Source organism: Octopus bimaculoides, chromosome 4 (assembly GCF_046866305.1).
Source record: "Octopus bimaculoides isolate indiv1 chromosome 4, ASM4686630v1, whole genome shotgun sequence".
Taxonomy (NCBI): domain Eukaryota; kingdom Metazoa; phylum Mollusca; class Cephalopoda; order Octopoda; family Octopodidae; genus Octopus; species Octopus bimaculoides.
In genome coordinates this window covers 10,203,658-10,220,380 of record NC_142931.1, presented here as the reverse complement: position 1 = coordinate 10,220,380, position 16,723 = coordinate 10,203,658, and the positions used below count along the sequence as shown (strand labels likewise).

Sequence of the window (16,723 nt, the reverse complement as noted above, 5' to 3'; positions counted from 1 at the left end):
AAATGAGGTCACTTTAAAGCACTTTCAAGATTAAAAACTTATCATTTATTGATGGTGTTACTCTGTACTGAGAGAGGAGTCAAAATTATCGTGAAAAATCATGTTTATTGCGACTTCAAGATTCTCCTAGCGGTTTGTTCAGCCAGTGTAATCAACTTACTAAGACTTTAGCATGTTTTAACTCTAAAATATAAAGCCTAGCACTTGTGCAGTTTTCCGATATTGTACACGTGTGTGTGTGTGTGTGTGTGTGTGTGTGTGTGTGGTCGTCATGGAAGATCGTGAAATAGTGAGAAAATTAGTGTTTATAACAAGTTTATGAAAGTTAACCGTATTATTCATGAGTAAAGGTGTAGATACACGAGTTTGTATTCTGATATATGTGTAGTGACTGTGAGTTTTAAGTGATACCGAAAACAAGATATGAAACTGTGTAGAAGGCAAATACTTCAAGATTTACGATAGACACTTGAGAATTTCTTTTAATTCTAATTAAAGTTTCATTGATTAAAAAGAAAAACATTAGAAAATTCCTTGAGGTGGAATGTACTAAAATATAAGCGAATCATTACGAAATAAACCGATATAAATGTCTTCTTTCTGTTTTTCTTTTTAAATTTAATCCTTTGAATTAGATTTTTAAAACATTTAAATCTGAGAATCCTACACTGGTTTTGTTTAATCGTTGAAATAAATTCATTTAACAAATAACTCATGTGAAGCAGTGACAAGTGTTTGACAATAAAGTTATGGAAACTTAACACAACTTTCTATTGTTTAATACAGAAGCAAAACAATGGACGCCATTGACTGAGAATAATGCGTTATTGTAAACAAATATCTTTCAGGATTATTCCATATGCTGTAACAGTTTCAACAGTTCTAAATACAATAACAAGAAAGCATATATGTTTTATATATATATGTGTGTGTGTGTGTGTGTGTGTGTGTGTGTGTGTGTGTGTGTGTGTATATATATATATATATGTATGTATATATATATATATATGAGTGTATATATATATGTATGTATGTATGTATGTATATGTGTGTGTGTATATATATATATATATATATATATATACACACACACAGACTAACAGATGTATGTATGCATGTATGTATGTATGTATGTATGTATGTATAAAAATATATATATGTATATGTATGTATGTACGTACGTTTGTGTGAGTATGTGTATATATATATATATATATGTAATTTCTCTTTGTGTATATAACGACTGTGTGGGTGTAGCATGACTGTATGGTAAAGAAACTTGTTTCGCGAACATGATGTCTGAGGTTCTATCAATGCCTGGAATTTTTTTGTATTTTATATATTTTAAATCATATTTGGGAATGAAATTAAGTGGAAAGAAACTGTACTGAATCGGATGAATTTTGCCTGTCATTTTGCCTTTTCATATACTTTATCACAGTGTTTCTACCGGAGAATTTCATTAAGGGTGCGCGTACCTGTGGAATGTTTAGCTCCTTGCAGGCTAATTCTGTGTGTGTGTGTGTGTGTGTGTGTATTATATATATATATATATATATATATATATCAGTATCGATCACTCCAAACGCCATGATGTTGACTGGATGTTTGATTTTTATCACTCTTGGTACACGTCCTCAGATTGCAGACCTCAGAATGCAGACCTCAGATTGATACCCAAACACTCTGAAATGTTCGTATTAGAGCTTCCAGCACGAATGCCAGGCAATACAGCATTTCATTTCCAAATTTCTGGCAGATTGAATTGCGTCAGGGTGCTGTTTTTCTCACAGATAATTCCCAACTGACTCTACCATACTGTGGTCGACAAAATCAAAAACAAACAATGTGCATGCATGTAATAAAAAATATAAATCGGCGACAATTTGTTTATCGCACCCTGTATGCCTGTATATATATATAAAGATATGTGGGGTTTTTTTATTTTCCTATATTTTCAGATCCGATCTTACCGGAAATGCTTTACGATTTGGAACATCCCCAGCAATCGGAAAACGATTCCAATATTCCAAACGACACTTTATCGGTGTTACAAGACAGAGACGTGAATAAAGACATAAATAACCAAGGCCGTTATGGCTACCTGATTGCAGCCAAGGGCATTGCGCAGTTCGTATGTAATCCATTCGTCGGTTATATTGTAACAAGGTAAATGCTTTTGCAAGGGAAGTTTTTTGTCTTTTTTTAATTCCAGACTGATCTCAGGAATCCCTTCTTTTCTATTTCCCTCTTGTTCTTACTTTTCTCTTGCTTTGTCCTTCTTTCTACCCCACCCCCACCCCAACCTTTCTCTCTCTCTCTCTCTCTCTCTCTCTCTCTCTCTCTCCCTCTCTCTCTCTCATTAAACTCTGGCCATGCTGGGGCACCCGCTTGGAGGGTTTTAGTCGAACAAATCGACCCGAGTACTTATTTTTATCAACTCTGGTACTATTCTATCGGCCTCTTTTGCCGAACCGCCAAGTTATGAGTCATCAACAAACCAATACCGGTTGTCAAGCGGTGGGGGCGGGGAGACAAGCACAAAGGCACAAATATGCACACACACACACACACACATATATGTAGGGTCATCCCATAAATATATGTATAGAGAGAGTTGAAACATTTCACGAAGTCTTCTATCCAACTCTCTAGCTTCTCTGCCAACTCAATCTTTCTCTCCCTCTTATTCTTTCTCTCTCCCCTCTCTCCGTTTCTCTCTCTCTCTCTCTCTCTCTCTCTCTCTCTCTCTCTCTCTCTCTCTCTCTCTCTCTCCCTCTCTCAGCGAGGAATGGCCGACCACAAACGGTTTGTCGAACAAAAATACTCTCTGATACTTAATACCATCCGTGTTACGTTCCTTTATGCCAAAAGCTAACTTAGCCATTCACCATTCATCCTTTACAAAATCGATAGAATAAGCAGAAGGTAAAGTGTTTGGAAGAAATGTAAACAAGTAAAATACCTTTGAAAGCGATGCTCCAGTATGGCCTCAGACTAGTGACTGAATTAATAAACGAATAAAGAAACAATAGAGTGAATGTTATCCAATATTCCTTCATGTTTAATTTCAAATACATCATCCGACACCAAATATTATAAATCGTTAATTCTTGTTAAAACGTATCATTTCCAAGGCGACGAGCCGGCAGAAACGTTAGCACGCCGGACAAAATGCTTAGCGGTATTTCGTCTGTCTTTACGTTCTGAATTCAAATGCTACTGGGGGTTGGCTTTGCCTTTCATCCTTTTGGTGTCGATAATTAATTAAGTACCAGTCACGCTCTGGGGTCGATGTAATCGACTTAATCCCTTTGTCTGTCCTTGGTTGTCCCCTCTATGTTTAGCCCCTTGTGGACAATAAAGAAATAAGAAACGTTAGCACGCCGAGCGAAATGCTTAGCAGTATTTCATCTGTCTTACGTTCTGAGTTCAAATTCCGTCGAGGTCGACTTTGCCTTTCATCCTTTCGGGATTCGATAAATTAAGTACCAGTTTCGTACTGGGGTCGATCTAATCGACTGGCCCCCTCCTCAAATATTTCGGGCCTTGTGCCTAGAGTAGAAAAGAACATATCATTTCTGCTGTTTTTCAACTGCACCATTTTCTTGTTTTCAGATTTGGTTACCGGAAACCGATGTTGTTTGGTAGCTTGGTCCTTCTCCTCTCCACATTAGGTATGTTTATACTTTCTAATCACCCTATTTTGTACCCAAATAGGCAGCTCTGGATTAAACATTAAGCAAAATACGCACGTTCTGAGAGAATCAAGAGAAGAGGGGGCACCAGAGAAACGGTAAATAGTTTACGGCACAAAAGAAATCACTTTAAACTTGGCGAGATAATATTCGGAATGCCTTATGTCGACCAAGTATGGAATCAGATGTGTTACGTAAGATTAACGTTAAGCATCTGATCAAAGACTTTGAAATCTATATTAATAAAAACGAAATTCTGTCTGTCCGTCTTGGACCCCTGTATTTCATTTGCTCGACATAGACATATTATACCTTTTTGGAATCAGGATGATCCCGGGATTGAAAATCTGCCCTTCGTGTGGTTCTTGAACATCTAGGATTGAGATCTGATTTAAAAGCATTTAGGTTGCTATTTCTAGCAGGTAAAGCTTGGCTGATTCACGCCATCTTGGTTGGCGTTTGTCAACCACAATTACAACCATCACAGCCAACACCAGCACCACCATCAGCATCAGCAGCAGTGTAACATTACACTCGTGGAGAGAAGGTGCTTGGTACGAAATCACAGATTCTGTTGTACGGTCTGAGACGGTTTGGCACAGCTGTTTTGGCTCCGTCTAGTTGGCATCGCTGATTCGATGCTGACTTATTTGACATCATTTTTGTGCCCTTTTGGGACCGTAAAAATGGATAGTGGGATAGACAATATCACCCCTAAACTTATCTCACTGTTATTTTCTGACCTCTAAATATTTTTCAACTTTTCTTCTTTCCTGATGTTTCATTCGTCTGTTTCCTTCATTCATACTGATCCAAAAACCATTCTACTAAGGCGTTTCAACCAGCGTAGCAAGTCTTCAATTACCTTGGTCTTGTCTCTTTTAAAATAGACATATTTTCTCCGCTCCTTTTTAACGTAGCCATTCCTTATAAATATGTTGCAACATCAATATGAAATTTTAAAATTCCTTGTGATTCTTCTCTCGTCAGCTTTTCCCTACAGTAAAACTTATTCGATGCTGATAGTTACTCGAGTGTTACAAGGAATCTCGTCCTCGCTGACAGCGGTAACAGGTGAGTTAACATTATAGATATTTTGGCAAAAACCTAAAATATAGTTTAGAGGTAAAATGGGACAATTGTGGGATCAGAACTTGCTGTATGCGCTTGATATTCGGTTACAGCCATTTTGCCTGCACTTGTTTACGTCCAGCATGTTACACAATCGCTTCTTGTGTGTGTGTGTGTGTGTGTGTGTGTGTGTGTGTGTGTGTGTGTGTGTGTGTGTGTGTGTGTGTGTGTGTGTGTGTAGTTGCGACGTTTCGTATAGAAATACCTCTATGTGAACAATGCGATCGATGATTTTTTTTTAAATAGGCAATGTGTGTATATGCATATTTCGGGAGTTATTACTTTATCGTCAGTACCACATTCCAGCAATTAATATATGTACCTATCACTTGCCAGAAATGTGCTCAATACATACATACATTGATACATACGTGCGTGCGTACGTACGTACGTGTGTGTGTGTGTGTGTGTGTGTGTGTGTGTGTGTGTGCGCGTGTGTGTGTGTGTGTGTGTGTGTGTGTGTGTGTGTGTGTGTATGTGTGTATGTGTGTGTGTGTGTGTGTAATGATAGTCTCCTGAGTCCGAGAAAGGCACGGTCCTGCAATTTCTTGCTTAGCGACCTGCACAAATAATTTGTTTATAGCGATCAAATTTTCGTGCTGCACGTTAGCTTATTCTCTCCATCAAATCAACATTCCTCCCACTAGGGCCAGACCGTTTTGAAGCATTTGAGGGAGAACATTACGGATCTGTGGAGCGTGAAGAATCGGATTCTTCACGACGACAATGTACCCTGTCACCGAGGTCTCCTCACTCGTGAGTTTCTCACCAAGAACAATATAGTATCGCTTCCACATCCATCTTGTTCGCAAGATGAAAAGGCAGCTCAAAGGTCATCATTTTAATACCGTTGTTGAGATCAAGAGCAAATTGCAGGAAGTCCTCGACTCGTTTGCGGAAAACAACTTCCCGGACTCATTCCAAAAGTAGCAAGAACGCTGGGAGCAGTGTATTGCTGCGCAAGGTGACTATTTCGAAGTGTGTGTGTTATGTAGCCCCTTTTCAACTAACTCCAATGGAGAATACCAGTTAGGTAAACTATAGCCATGTTTTCAACATTTGTGTTTAAACAAAAAGATAAGACCGACGTTTGTGCAAAATGTGCCAAGGGTTGAATATCTTGGCCATGATCGCAGTACAATGCACATAGAAGAGGTGTGAACCTTTGACTTTCAGCCACCTCTATCCCACCGTCTGACACCTAATCAAAAAGGCCACTGAAAATTTGGTTTCATCTGTATAGATAGCGATAAACAAATGGAATTAATGTCGTGCTGACCTTGCCTGTTTGGATTCAGTGTTTGTTACTCAATCATGTTTACCTTTTGTTTCAGCTCTGGGACTTGTAGCAGCAACATTCAAAGATGATTATCGCCGGGGAAATGTAATAGGCTATGCTTTTAGTGGATTATCCATTGGAATTATCGGTAAGTATTAGCGCTGTTTTGATTAATATTCATTTACAATATCATTCTTAACTAATTCAATTAGATCAGTGGTTCTCAACCATTTTTCACCAGTGGACCCCTTTAATACCAATTTTATTCGGGTGGACTCTCAGAACCATTTGATGTTTAATAAAATCTTATTGTATTTTTCATAATTAAATATTATTAGGAATTGTTTTAAAATACTAAAATATTTTGTGTTTGTAGATGTAAACCAATTTATTCAGAGAAATTTTAACAGCAAAATCTTTTATGAACGCCCCAAGGAGAATATGGACTCCAGCTGAGAACCACTAAGTTAGATCTTTCAAATTATTTATGTTCAGTGTATGAGTTTCTCTTCTATTTACAGCTGGTCCCGTGTATGGAAGTCTTCTGTTTGAATTCGTCAACCCTGCATTTCCTTTCATTCTTCTATCTGGTATCATGAGCTTCGCTATATGTAAGTATTTCGTTTAACGTCCGAGATCATTATTTCGCTATTACATTCAATTTCTCTGACAGTTACACAAGTGAGAACATTTTTGAAGATTAGAGGCTTGTCGTTAAACCATTAAACTGCTAATGCTAAAACACAGGTGATATTGGTGAAATTAATACAGCATTAAGATGCAGAGATAATGACGGTTACAGATTTAGACACTGAGTTAACAACTTTAAGCGGAGTTAGTCGATACTAACGACCGAAGTGCTTGACTGCTTCTTTACTTTATCGACACCTGTGAACGAATACTTTTACTGGGGACTAGTTATTGAACTAGTCTGCAGAAAAGGCACTTCCGTTAAAGCAAAATACCGCAAAACATTTTCAGACGCTGTCATGATTCTTCCAATCAATTTCCCAATTGATTCGTTCTTTAGGAATAAGGTCAGCAATATGAGGAGAAAGGATCAGCCTAAACCATCAACTTCAGTACTAAACCATCGACTGGTACTTTATTTTATCGACCTCAGCGTGGAGGTAGATGAAAGGCGTCGCTGACCTCAGCGGGATTTTAAATCAGAGCGTAAACATCAAAAGAAATACCTATTTCTTTACTGCCCACAAGGGGCTACACACAGAGGGGACAAACAAGGACAGACAAACGGATTAAGTCGATTATATCGACCCCAGTACGTAACTGGTACTTAATTTATCGACCCCGAAAGGATGAAAGGCAAAGTCGACCGCGGCGGAATTTGAACTCAGAACGCAGTGGCAGACGAAATACCGTTAAGCATTTCGCCCGGCGTGCTAACGTTTCTGCCAGCTCGCCGCCATCAAAAGAAATACCGCAAGGCATTTTGTGCGACGCACACACCATTCTGCCAGCTCATCGCCTTTAATTTCTAATTTAAGGACAAGGCTAACAAGTTTGAGATGAGTGGATAAACTGATGTCATCGACCACAGTATATGACTGGTACTTCATTTTAGCGAACCGCAAGAAGGAAAAGCAAAGTTGGCCTCGGATGAATTTGAATCTGGAACATTGAGTCGGAAGGAAAAATACTGTGAGATATTTGGTCCGATGCTCTAATGATTCTGCCAAACCATGTTCCTGATTGAATAGTGGTTTCAAATTCGAGAAACTGGAAAAGGAAGAGACATGATGGTGATGATGATGATGATGACGACGACGACGACGACGATGATGTCGACGACGACGATGATGTCGACGACGACGATGATGATGGTGATGATGACGATGATGCTTGTGACGAAAGCATGTAAACAGCAGTTTTGTTAATACAAACCGTTGCAGTCGACTCCAAATCTAACCTCCTCTCTTTCTGTTATTACAGGTTCAACTGTTTTGTTTGTGCTTTTGTTTTGTTTTTTCTAGCAATTTAATGTTTCTGTTTTATTATTTTTTTTTTCAGTTCTGCAGTTATTAACAATGAAGAGAGAATCCTCGGTGAAGGTAAGTAAAAATAAAACATTTCACGTAAATAAATGCGCCCTTTTAAAGCCTAGCCAGGCTCATGGGCCCGGTTTCCCGGTTTCAATGGCGTATGTATTCCCTAGCTGGACGGGACGCCAGTCCATCGCAGCGTTACTCATTTTTGCCAGCTAAGTGGACTGGAGCAACGTGAAATGAAGTGTTTTGCTCAAGAACACAACGCGTCGCCCGGTGCAGGAATCGAAACCACAACCTTACGATCATGGTGCTGACACCCTGACCACTAAGCCACGCGCCTCCACTAAGTTACAAGTAGCAAATGATAAATATGTTATACAGGATTTTCAAAAAGTGTCTCAGCAGTGAATTTTTTTTTTTTTTTTTTCTTGAGGACACCATCAACACCGAGAGATATTGCCCAAATAATGTCTCTCCATTTCTAGGCCAACTCACTGAAGGTGAAATTCATAATACATACTTTCAGCAAGATGTAGCTACAGTACATACTTCGCGCATTACCATGGAGCTACTTCAAGAGTGTTTTGGTGAACGGGTTATTTCGAAGGGACTTTGGCCACCGAGATCACCTGATTTAACACCGCCAGAGTCTTTTTTTCTGGGGAGCAAATAAAGGATCAATGCACAAGAATCGCCCGAAAACCATTAATGAGCTAAAAGGCACAATCATAACTTTCACACGGTTCGTACTGCGTCACATGTATTTCAAAACATGTGTAGAAGAGTCAACTTATGTGTTGAAAATGAAGGACAACACTTTCAACACCTCTTATAAAGTTTTTTAAAGACTTGTAAAATCTAATATATTCTTTTGTAGTCTTATACCTGTGAAGGCGCATGACTCGGTGGTTAGAGCTTACGATCGTGAGGTTGTGAGACCGGTCTGCGTGTTGTGTTCTTGAGCAAGACATTTATTTCACGTTGCTTCAGTTAACTCAGCTGTAGAAATGAGTTGTGACATCACTGGTGCCAAGCTGTATCGGCCTTTGCTTTCCCTTGGATAACATCAGTGGTGTGGAGAGGGGAGACTGGTATGCATGTGCGACTGCTGGCCTTCCATAAACAACCTTGCCCAGACTTCTGCCTGGGAGGGTAACTTTCTAGGTGCAATCCCATGGTCATTCATAACCGAAGGGGGTCTCCTCAGTCTTATACCATCTTATAAATATATATTGGGCAATAAAATACTGCGGAGAAACTTTTTGAACACCCTGTGTATTATAAATACATACAAAGCCGTCATCGCCAGGCAAAGAAAGGAAAGTAGACGAAAATTATAGATTCTAAATTTGCTATTTGCTGCCACAAATTAAGACTAGATTCTATGAGGAATATCTAAAATGCCAAAAAGCTCAATACTTTCTCTCTAAGAGCAAGTCTTTTAATCTGTGATTCGGGTAATTATCAAACGAATTACGCACATAAACACACACACACACACACACACACACACAACAAACACATGCAGAGAATTTGTAACATTCAATTCTTCTTTTATTGTTACATACACATGTACCCTCATGCATACACGTGCACACACACACACACACACATATACACACACACCATCACGCACTCCTCTTTCACTGTCTTGTTTCACTATCTCTCACTCCTCCAGTTAGTCAAAGGTCGAACATGGGAACTTAATACACGTAGGGTTTTTTCCTGGCTCTTTTCTTTTCTTTTCTTTTCATTTATCCTTTCTTCTATTCCTTGTCTCTTCCTGGGATTTCCTCTAGAATCGGACGAAGGACTAAATCCGAAACGTTTACTTTACTCTATAACGTTTGTTCCTTCTTTGAGCATCAACCTAAAAATATCAACTATGAATTTTCTTTTGACTTTGTTGTTCTTTCTTATTTATTTTTTATTTGATTTGCTGTGTGCGTGTGTGTGTGTGCGTGTGTGTGTGTGTGTGTGTGTGTGTGTGTGTGTGTGTGTGTGTGTGTGTGTGTGTGGTTACTAATCCATGCAAATAGTAGTGCATAAGAAATAAACGAAGTTTAAAATGCACAAAGAGTATATATGAAGATTTATTTCAGCTAAAATTAATACACTCAACTGATTTCATATTTGTTTGATTTTCAACTTGCAAGTTTTAAAAATCATAAAAATCAAACCAATTGAAACCGGTCAAGTGTATTAATTTTAGTTGAAATAAATCTTCATATATACTCTCTGCATTTTCAATTTCATTTACTTCTTTTATACATACCTATATGCATACATACATGTGTGTGTGTGTGTGTGTGTGTGTGTGTGTGTGTGTGTGTGTGTGTGTGTGTGTGTGCATGTATGTATATTCTTTTTGTATTGTGATTTCTTTCCTCTTCATATCTATTTCTACAGCACCTACATGGCTCCCTCTGTACATTACTCAAAGATCCTTACATCATCATTGTCGCATGTAAGTACTGCTTTTTATATAACTTACTTTATCAGTCGTCTTCCCAAATGCTTTTAAGAACGAAAAATATTCAAACATATATTCTATGAACGTTAGACAACATAATTAACGATGGCTGTTTTCTATATTTCAATTCATATCGATTTTACGGATTCTTTTCAATTGGAAGGGAGTAAAAGCACTCAAATTGGTAGATTACATTCTTCATTATCTAATAAATGGTTTAAAATATTTTGACGTTTATATTCGTTCATAAATACACAACTAAGAAAAGGAGAAAGTTGAGAGCAATGCATTGCATGCGATGGACGTACTAAGTGAACAGGGTTTGTTATATTTGCATAGTTTGGTGAAACAAGCTAATTTACTATTTAATTTTATGATTTTTTTAATGCCTGCATGTAACTGGACAGGTTGGTTTCAGCAAATGTGTCTGTGCAACTCAGCGCCATATGACCTTCAGTTTTGTGGGTGTGTAGGACACGTCCATCTCATCAGATGTTTGTGGCAGATACTTTAAGTCGTGAGTCAAACTGTTATTAAAAAACATATGTAACTCCTATTAAATGTGTTGCGATGGAAGATCAAGAAGTCTGAAGCCCCAAATACAAAATATTTATTTATCATTAGGTGTCGCTGTGTGGTAATTAGCTTACTTACCAACCACATGGTTCCGGGTTCAGTCCCACTGCGTGGCACCTTGGGCAAGTGTCTTCTACTATAGCCTCTGCCCGACCAAAGCCTTGTGAGTGGATTTGGTAGACGGAAACTGAAAGAAGCCCGTCGTATATGTATATATGTGTGTTTGTGTGTCTGTGTTTGTCCCCCCAACATCGCTTGACAACCGATGGTGGTGTGTTTACGTCCCCGTAACTTAGCGGTTCGGGGATCTAGTTCAAAACGGGGGCGCCAGTATTTTCTTAACGAAACACTTTGAAACTTGGGACACTGGTAGAATGTGTCATATAAAACATCTTTTTCTCTTAGTCTTCTTAACAAAAAAACGTACATCACAAGTTATTTCATGTTAAAGTTGTCGTATTTCTGTAATTTCAACCAATGACTGACGTCCATTCAGCCGAGTACAGTAAGTGCTGACTACGTGAACAAACGATTCTCAAACGATTCTGGCGGTGATAAAATTATTATTTCCTTGTCAAAAAATGGCTGAAGCATATTGGCAGTAGCTAATAAACCTTTCTATTATAGGCACAAGACCTGGTTTTTGAGGGAAGGGTTAGGGTTAGGGTTAGGGCAAATGTTGTACACATACAGTTCAGGCAGATTTTAACGAAATTATATTAAAAATAAAACGAAGGAAAACGAACATACCTGTGTTGCCTCTCTGCAAAATGTCAGAAGTAATGGAGATTAAATACGCTTTACACCGCTTAAACTGCCAAAGGAACCGCTTAAACTGCCAAAAGGAGTAACTGTAAACAGCTGAATACTTGTCAGTGATTGGTTGAAATTATCGAAATAAGACAATTTTTTACATGAAATAACTTCGAATACAAAAAATTTTTTTTGTTCTATAACACAAAATAGATAAGTATACGAAGTTTGAAAGTCTTTCGGTACCAAAAACACTACATAAAACATAAATGAAAACTGGTGCCCCCGTTTTGAACTAGATCCTAGGCTTCCAAAGAATAAGTCCTGGGGTCGATTTGCTCGACTAAAAGGCGGTGCTCCAGCATGGCCGCAGTCAAAAGACTGAAACAAGTAAAAGAGAAATAAAAGAGAAAAACAATGTGTCGTTATGACAAACGACAGAAAAAAAAAGATATTTAAACCAAAACGGTTCAGCAGTTTGTGTGAGATGTGTGTGTCAGCAACGACAACAGTCGTCATCGTTCGTTGTCGTTCGTCGCAGCCACATTCTGTAACTGTTGCCAAGTACTGTAAATTCCTGCATCCGTTACTGTGACTGTCCACTGGCCGGTTAGTAGAAATATAACTAATGCCTTTCAAAGAAAAGGCACCAAAAACAAACGTTTTAATGATAATCCATATCTTGTTCGACCAAAACAATGTTAGGATTTAATGAGTTAAGCATCTGTTGGATCCATTGTATTTTTTGCTGGTCAGCTAGCTATTGAGAAAAAACAAGTTCATGATGTTTCTTCAAGAGATGTGGGTGGCCAGTGCTTAGCTGACGTCATCAATCCTTGACAGGGTTCTATTTCTGTTATTTAATTATTTTTGACTGAACACAGTGATTTGCGTTCGATTCCTCGGCAGTACGTTGGCGTTTGAAACAGTCAAAAAATTCTTGCTACAATAATATAGTATTATACCAGTATGTCGGAATAAAAGACAAGAATCGTCATAAATAAAACACCTTTGATTATAGTTCCTCTCAAATAGGATACATCCAAAACTAAACAACAATAACAACAACATCATCCGTTCAATACATGAACATTTATTTGTTTATTATTATTTATTATTTATTGTTTTCGTTCCAGCACACGATCTCAGATCAGGTCACTTGCTATGCAAGTACATCTCCGTAATATTATTTATTTGTTTTTATTATTAGTTCATTTTCTAATTTCTTACATTTTTCAGTAAATATTTTTTTGCTGAATCTCGATGTCTCAATTGTATTGGCGTTCTTACCGATAAGACTTCTTGAACTGATAGATGCTTCCACTTGGCAACTTGGTAAGTAGGATTAAATACCACCATTTCAGCTTAAACCGTATGTTGTTAAAGAGTTTGCTTTGTAACCTCGTGGTTACGGGATCGATTCTCATTGCTTCTCCACCTTGGGTAATTAATTATAACTCAATGACAGTCTTGGATTAACCAATATCTTCTGAATGGAACTTGGTAAATGACAACTATGAAGAAGCACGTAGTATGCAGACAGACAGATAGACAGGTGAACTGACAGACGGACAGACAGAAGGGTGGATGGCTGACAGAACGGTAAATTTATCAATGGGGATAACAAGTAACGAAGTACAAAACAAAATTGATTATAAGATAGAGAGAGAGAGAGAGAAATAGAGAGAGAGAGAGAGAGAGAGAGAGAGAAAGAGAGAGAGAGAGAGAGACAGACAGACAGACAGACAGACAGACAGATAGACAGACGGGTGGACGAACGGGTAACAAGAATGGCCAGGTAAAAATCAAGAGCGTAATGTAGATTTACACGTTGGGAAAGGTAAGAAAGGAGAAATGTTTTTGATATTTCGAGCTCTAGCACTTCTTCAAAAAAGACAGATGGAAGGAAATTATAAAAACATGAATAAACGGGAAATAGAGAGAAATACGTTTTAGTCTGCGTTAAGCTATGTTAGAAGTACCTTAAGATGACCACAAATTAGAGAAGGAAAAAGATTTCATAAGTACGAGAGCAAATGAGAAACTGACCGTGAGCGGTCTATGAATATCTTGCGTGTGTGCAAGTGTAAGATTGTATGTTTCTTTCAGTGTTAGTGTATGCTTCGTGATCCTCGTTGGTGTGTTTGTATGTTTGTGTGTATATGCGTGTGTCAGTTGTACCAATGTGTACATTATTTGGACGTATGTGTGTGTGTGTTCTGGTTGTTTCTTTGGAGCTGTAAGAGTTTTCTGTTGGCGAATAGGTTTTGGGTATGTGCATGAGCCACTTCTTCCCTGAATCCACACTCACCAGATTTAGCGCCTTCAGACTATCATCTATCTCTTCTGCGCCACGAAAGGGGGTTTGAGAGGCAAACATTATTCCAGTGACGAGGAAGTGAAAACTGTAGTGAAAAAGTGGCTCAAACAACAGTCAACAGGATTTTACGGGGCAGGGATACATGCTCTCATTCGAAGGTGGAACATTGCTATTGAGAGAAACGGTGACTATGTTGAGAAGTAGGGATGTGATCCACAGAGGACCAGCTTCATTTTGATGTATGATACATGTTCCTGTGTTGGTAATTACACCTGTCCTAAACAAAATGGCATTACTTTTTGACTCACCCTCGTATGTATATGTATGTATATATATATATATATATATATATATATATATATATATATATATATATATATATATATATATATATATATATATATATATATATATATATATATATATCGTTGTTCGTTTTCTTTAGGAATCGTTGTTCTACCGACATCTGTTGGATACTTGGCTGCTGGTTTAATATTTCCTCGTCTCGTCAGATGGTTTCCTAGGTATGTAAATATATACATTTCCAACATCAAACTTTTCTTTCATGTTCTCTCTCCATACTTCTGAACTTTCCCTCCGACATGCTGTCCCTAGTAAAATTCTGTCTTTGACATTCGGGCGAATTCCGTAATTTTTACTAAGATTTCTGAAACCACTAATCAAAGTTGAAATTTAAGCAGAAACTTGGTTATCGCTGTACTGGTGGCTGATTAGTTAACCTCTTCTTCCAGTGAATTTATATTTCCATATTTGAATCAATGAAGGCGTCGAGCTGGCAGAATCTTTAGCACGCCCGGCTTAGCGGCATTTCGTTTGTCTTTACGTTCTGAGTTCAAATTCCGTCAAGGTCCACTTTGCCTTTCACCTTTCTGGGGGTCGATAAAGAAAGTACCAGTTGAGTACTGGGTTGATGAAATCGACTTATCCCTTCCCCCCGAAACTGCTGGCTTTGTACCAAAATTATTATTATTGTTGTTGTTGTTTTTATTCATCATTTAACGTCCGTTTGCCATGCTGGCATGGGTTGGACGGTTTGACTGGGGAAGGGCAAGCCAGGAGGCTGCACCAGGCTCCAATCTGATTTGGCAGAGTTTCTACAGCTGGATGCCCTTCCTAACGCCAACCACTCCGAGAACGTAGTGGGTGCTTTTTACGTGCCACCGGCACAGAAACCAGTTAGGTGACACTGGCATAGGCCACGTTCGGATGGTGCTTTTTACGTATTACCGGCACAAGAGCCAGTTGGGGCCGTGAGGCTGGCATCGACCACGTTCGGATGGTGTCTTTTATGTTCCACCGGCACGAAGAGCCAGTCAGGAGGCACTGGCAACGACCTACGCATGCATGGTGCATTTTTATTATTATTATTATTATTATTATTATTATTATTATTATTATTATTATCATTTAAGTCTTATATATTGTTGCTTTAATCAAACAAAATCACTGCCCATGTTTTATTGTAGAATTAATTAATTCGTTAATTAATCCATTATATATATTCATAATTTTTAGGTGGATTCAAGGTCTCGTTGGTTTGTTCTTCAGTTCCCTGTGTCTTATGGCGGTAAGTTTTATTCACATTTCTCTCCTTTTTCTGTTTGTTTGTTTTTGTTTTTTTTTCCCATAAATAATTACTTCACGTATCCATTCACGAATTTGTAAACAGCCGAAGAATTTCTTCGAAATCTTTTGCCCAATGCTTCAACAGTTCTGCCACCTCACTGACTTGTCTATGTTGATAACAATGTTAACAAATGTATTTGTTTTGTCGCGAGAAATTTGCTGTCGTTTGCTTTGAACTGTTCAATGAAGATATATTTCAATGGCTGTGTGAATAACTGAAGCAAACATACGAACATTTAACTAATATTTATTGCCAGACATAAAGACATTTTGTGTTGGCGAATTGCAATGAATGATATAAGTAATTGCTGAACGAGAGGAAAGCAAAGCTGTTCTGAAAATATAGAAGGCTGTGTGACAACATGCGGTAGGTTCATAAATTACACGAAATCATCTGCGCAAATCTCCGAGGCAATTTGTGGCGTCAGCAGTCCGTTGGACGTCTACATGACAAGAGTATAGGCACCTGAGTCAGTCAGCTACCTTCAACACTCTGCAATTGAACACAAAAAATTGTTTTTACAGGGGATATTCGAGAAAACCATATCACGCCACAGCCTCAGGCTGACTGGTCGATTTATAGACCAATCATGTGAAACTACGGTGGCTCACTTATGGTGACTGACCGATTAGGTTTCGAATCTTTGCTACAGTTTATTTGTTCTTGTTGGGTTTATCTATTGTTGTTTTTCCTTTCTTTTCTTCTTGTAATCATTCTATTATTGTTCTTTCAATTCTTCCAGCTAGCCTACTCCATAACGTTTACGATGATGTTGGTGGTGACGTCATTCCTCGGTCTTGCAGTTGGTAAGTTATTGCAAAAACTTTCACCGACGT

The 16,723-nt window shown here is 38.3% G+C and overlaps 1 protein-coding gene across 2 annotated transcripts in view; it reads left to right on the top strand.

The window, feature by feature from the left end:
* Positions 1-16,723, top strand: part of LOC106875045 (synaptic vesicular amine transporter) — a 70,261-nt gene that overhangs the window by 46,415 nt on the left and 7,123 nt on the right. For both annotated transcript variants that reach the window (XM_014923005.3, XM_014923006.3), the window contains exons 4-14: positions 1,962-2,169; positions 3,619-3,677; positions 4,689-4,772; positions 6,164-6,256; positions 6,630-6,719; positions 8,140-8,180; positions 10,527-10,584; positions 13,159-13,254; positions 14,685-14,763; positions 15,776-15,827; positions 16,630-16,693. In XM_014923005.3, the coding sequence (XP_014778491.2) occupies positions 1,962-2,169; positions 3,619-3,677; positions 4,689-4,772; positions 6,164-6,256; positions 6,630-6,719; positions 8,140-8,180; positions 10,527-10,584; positions 13,159-13,254; positions 14,685-14,763; positions 15,776-15,827; positions 16,630-16,693 (924 nt within the window). The remainder of the gene's footprint in view (positions 1-1,961; positions 2,170-3,618; positions 3,678-4,688; positions 4,773-6,163; positions 6,257-6,629; positions 6,720-8,139; positions 8,181-10,526; positions 10,585-13,158; positions 13,255-14,684; positions 14,764-15,775; positions 15,828-16,629; positions 16,694-16,723) is intronic.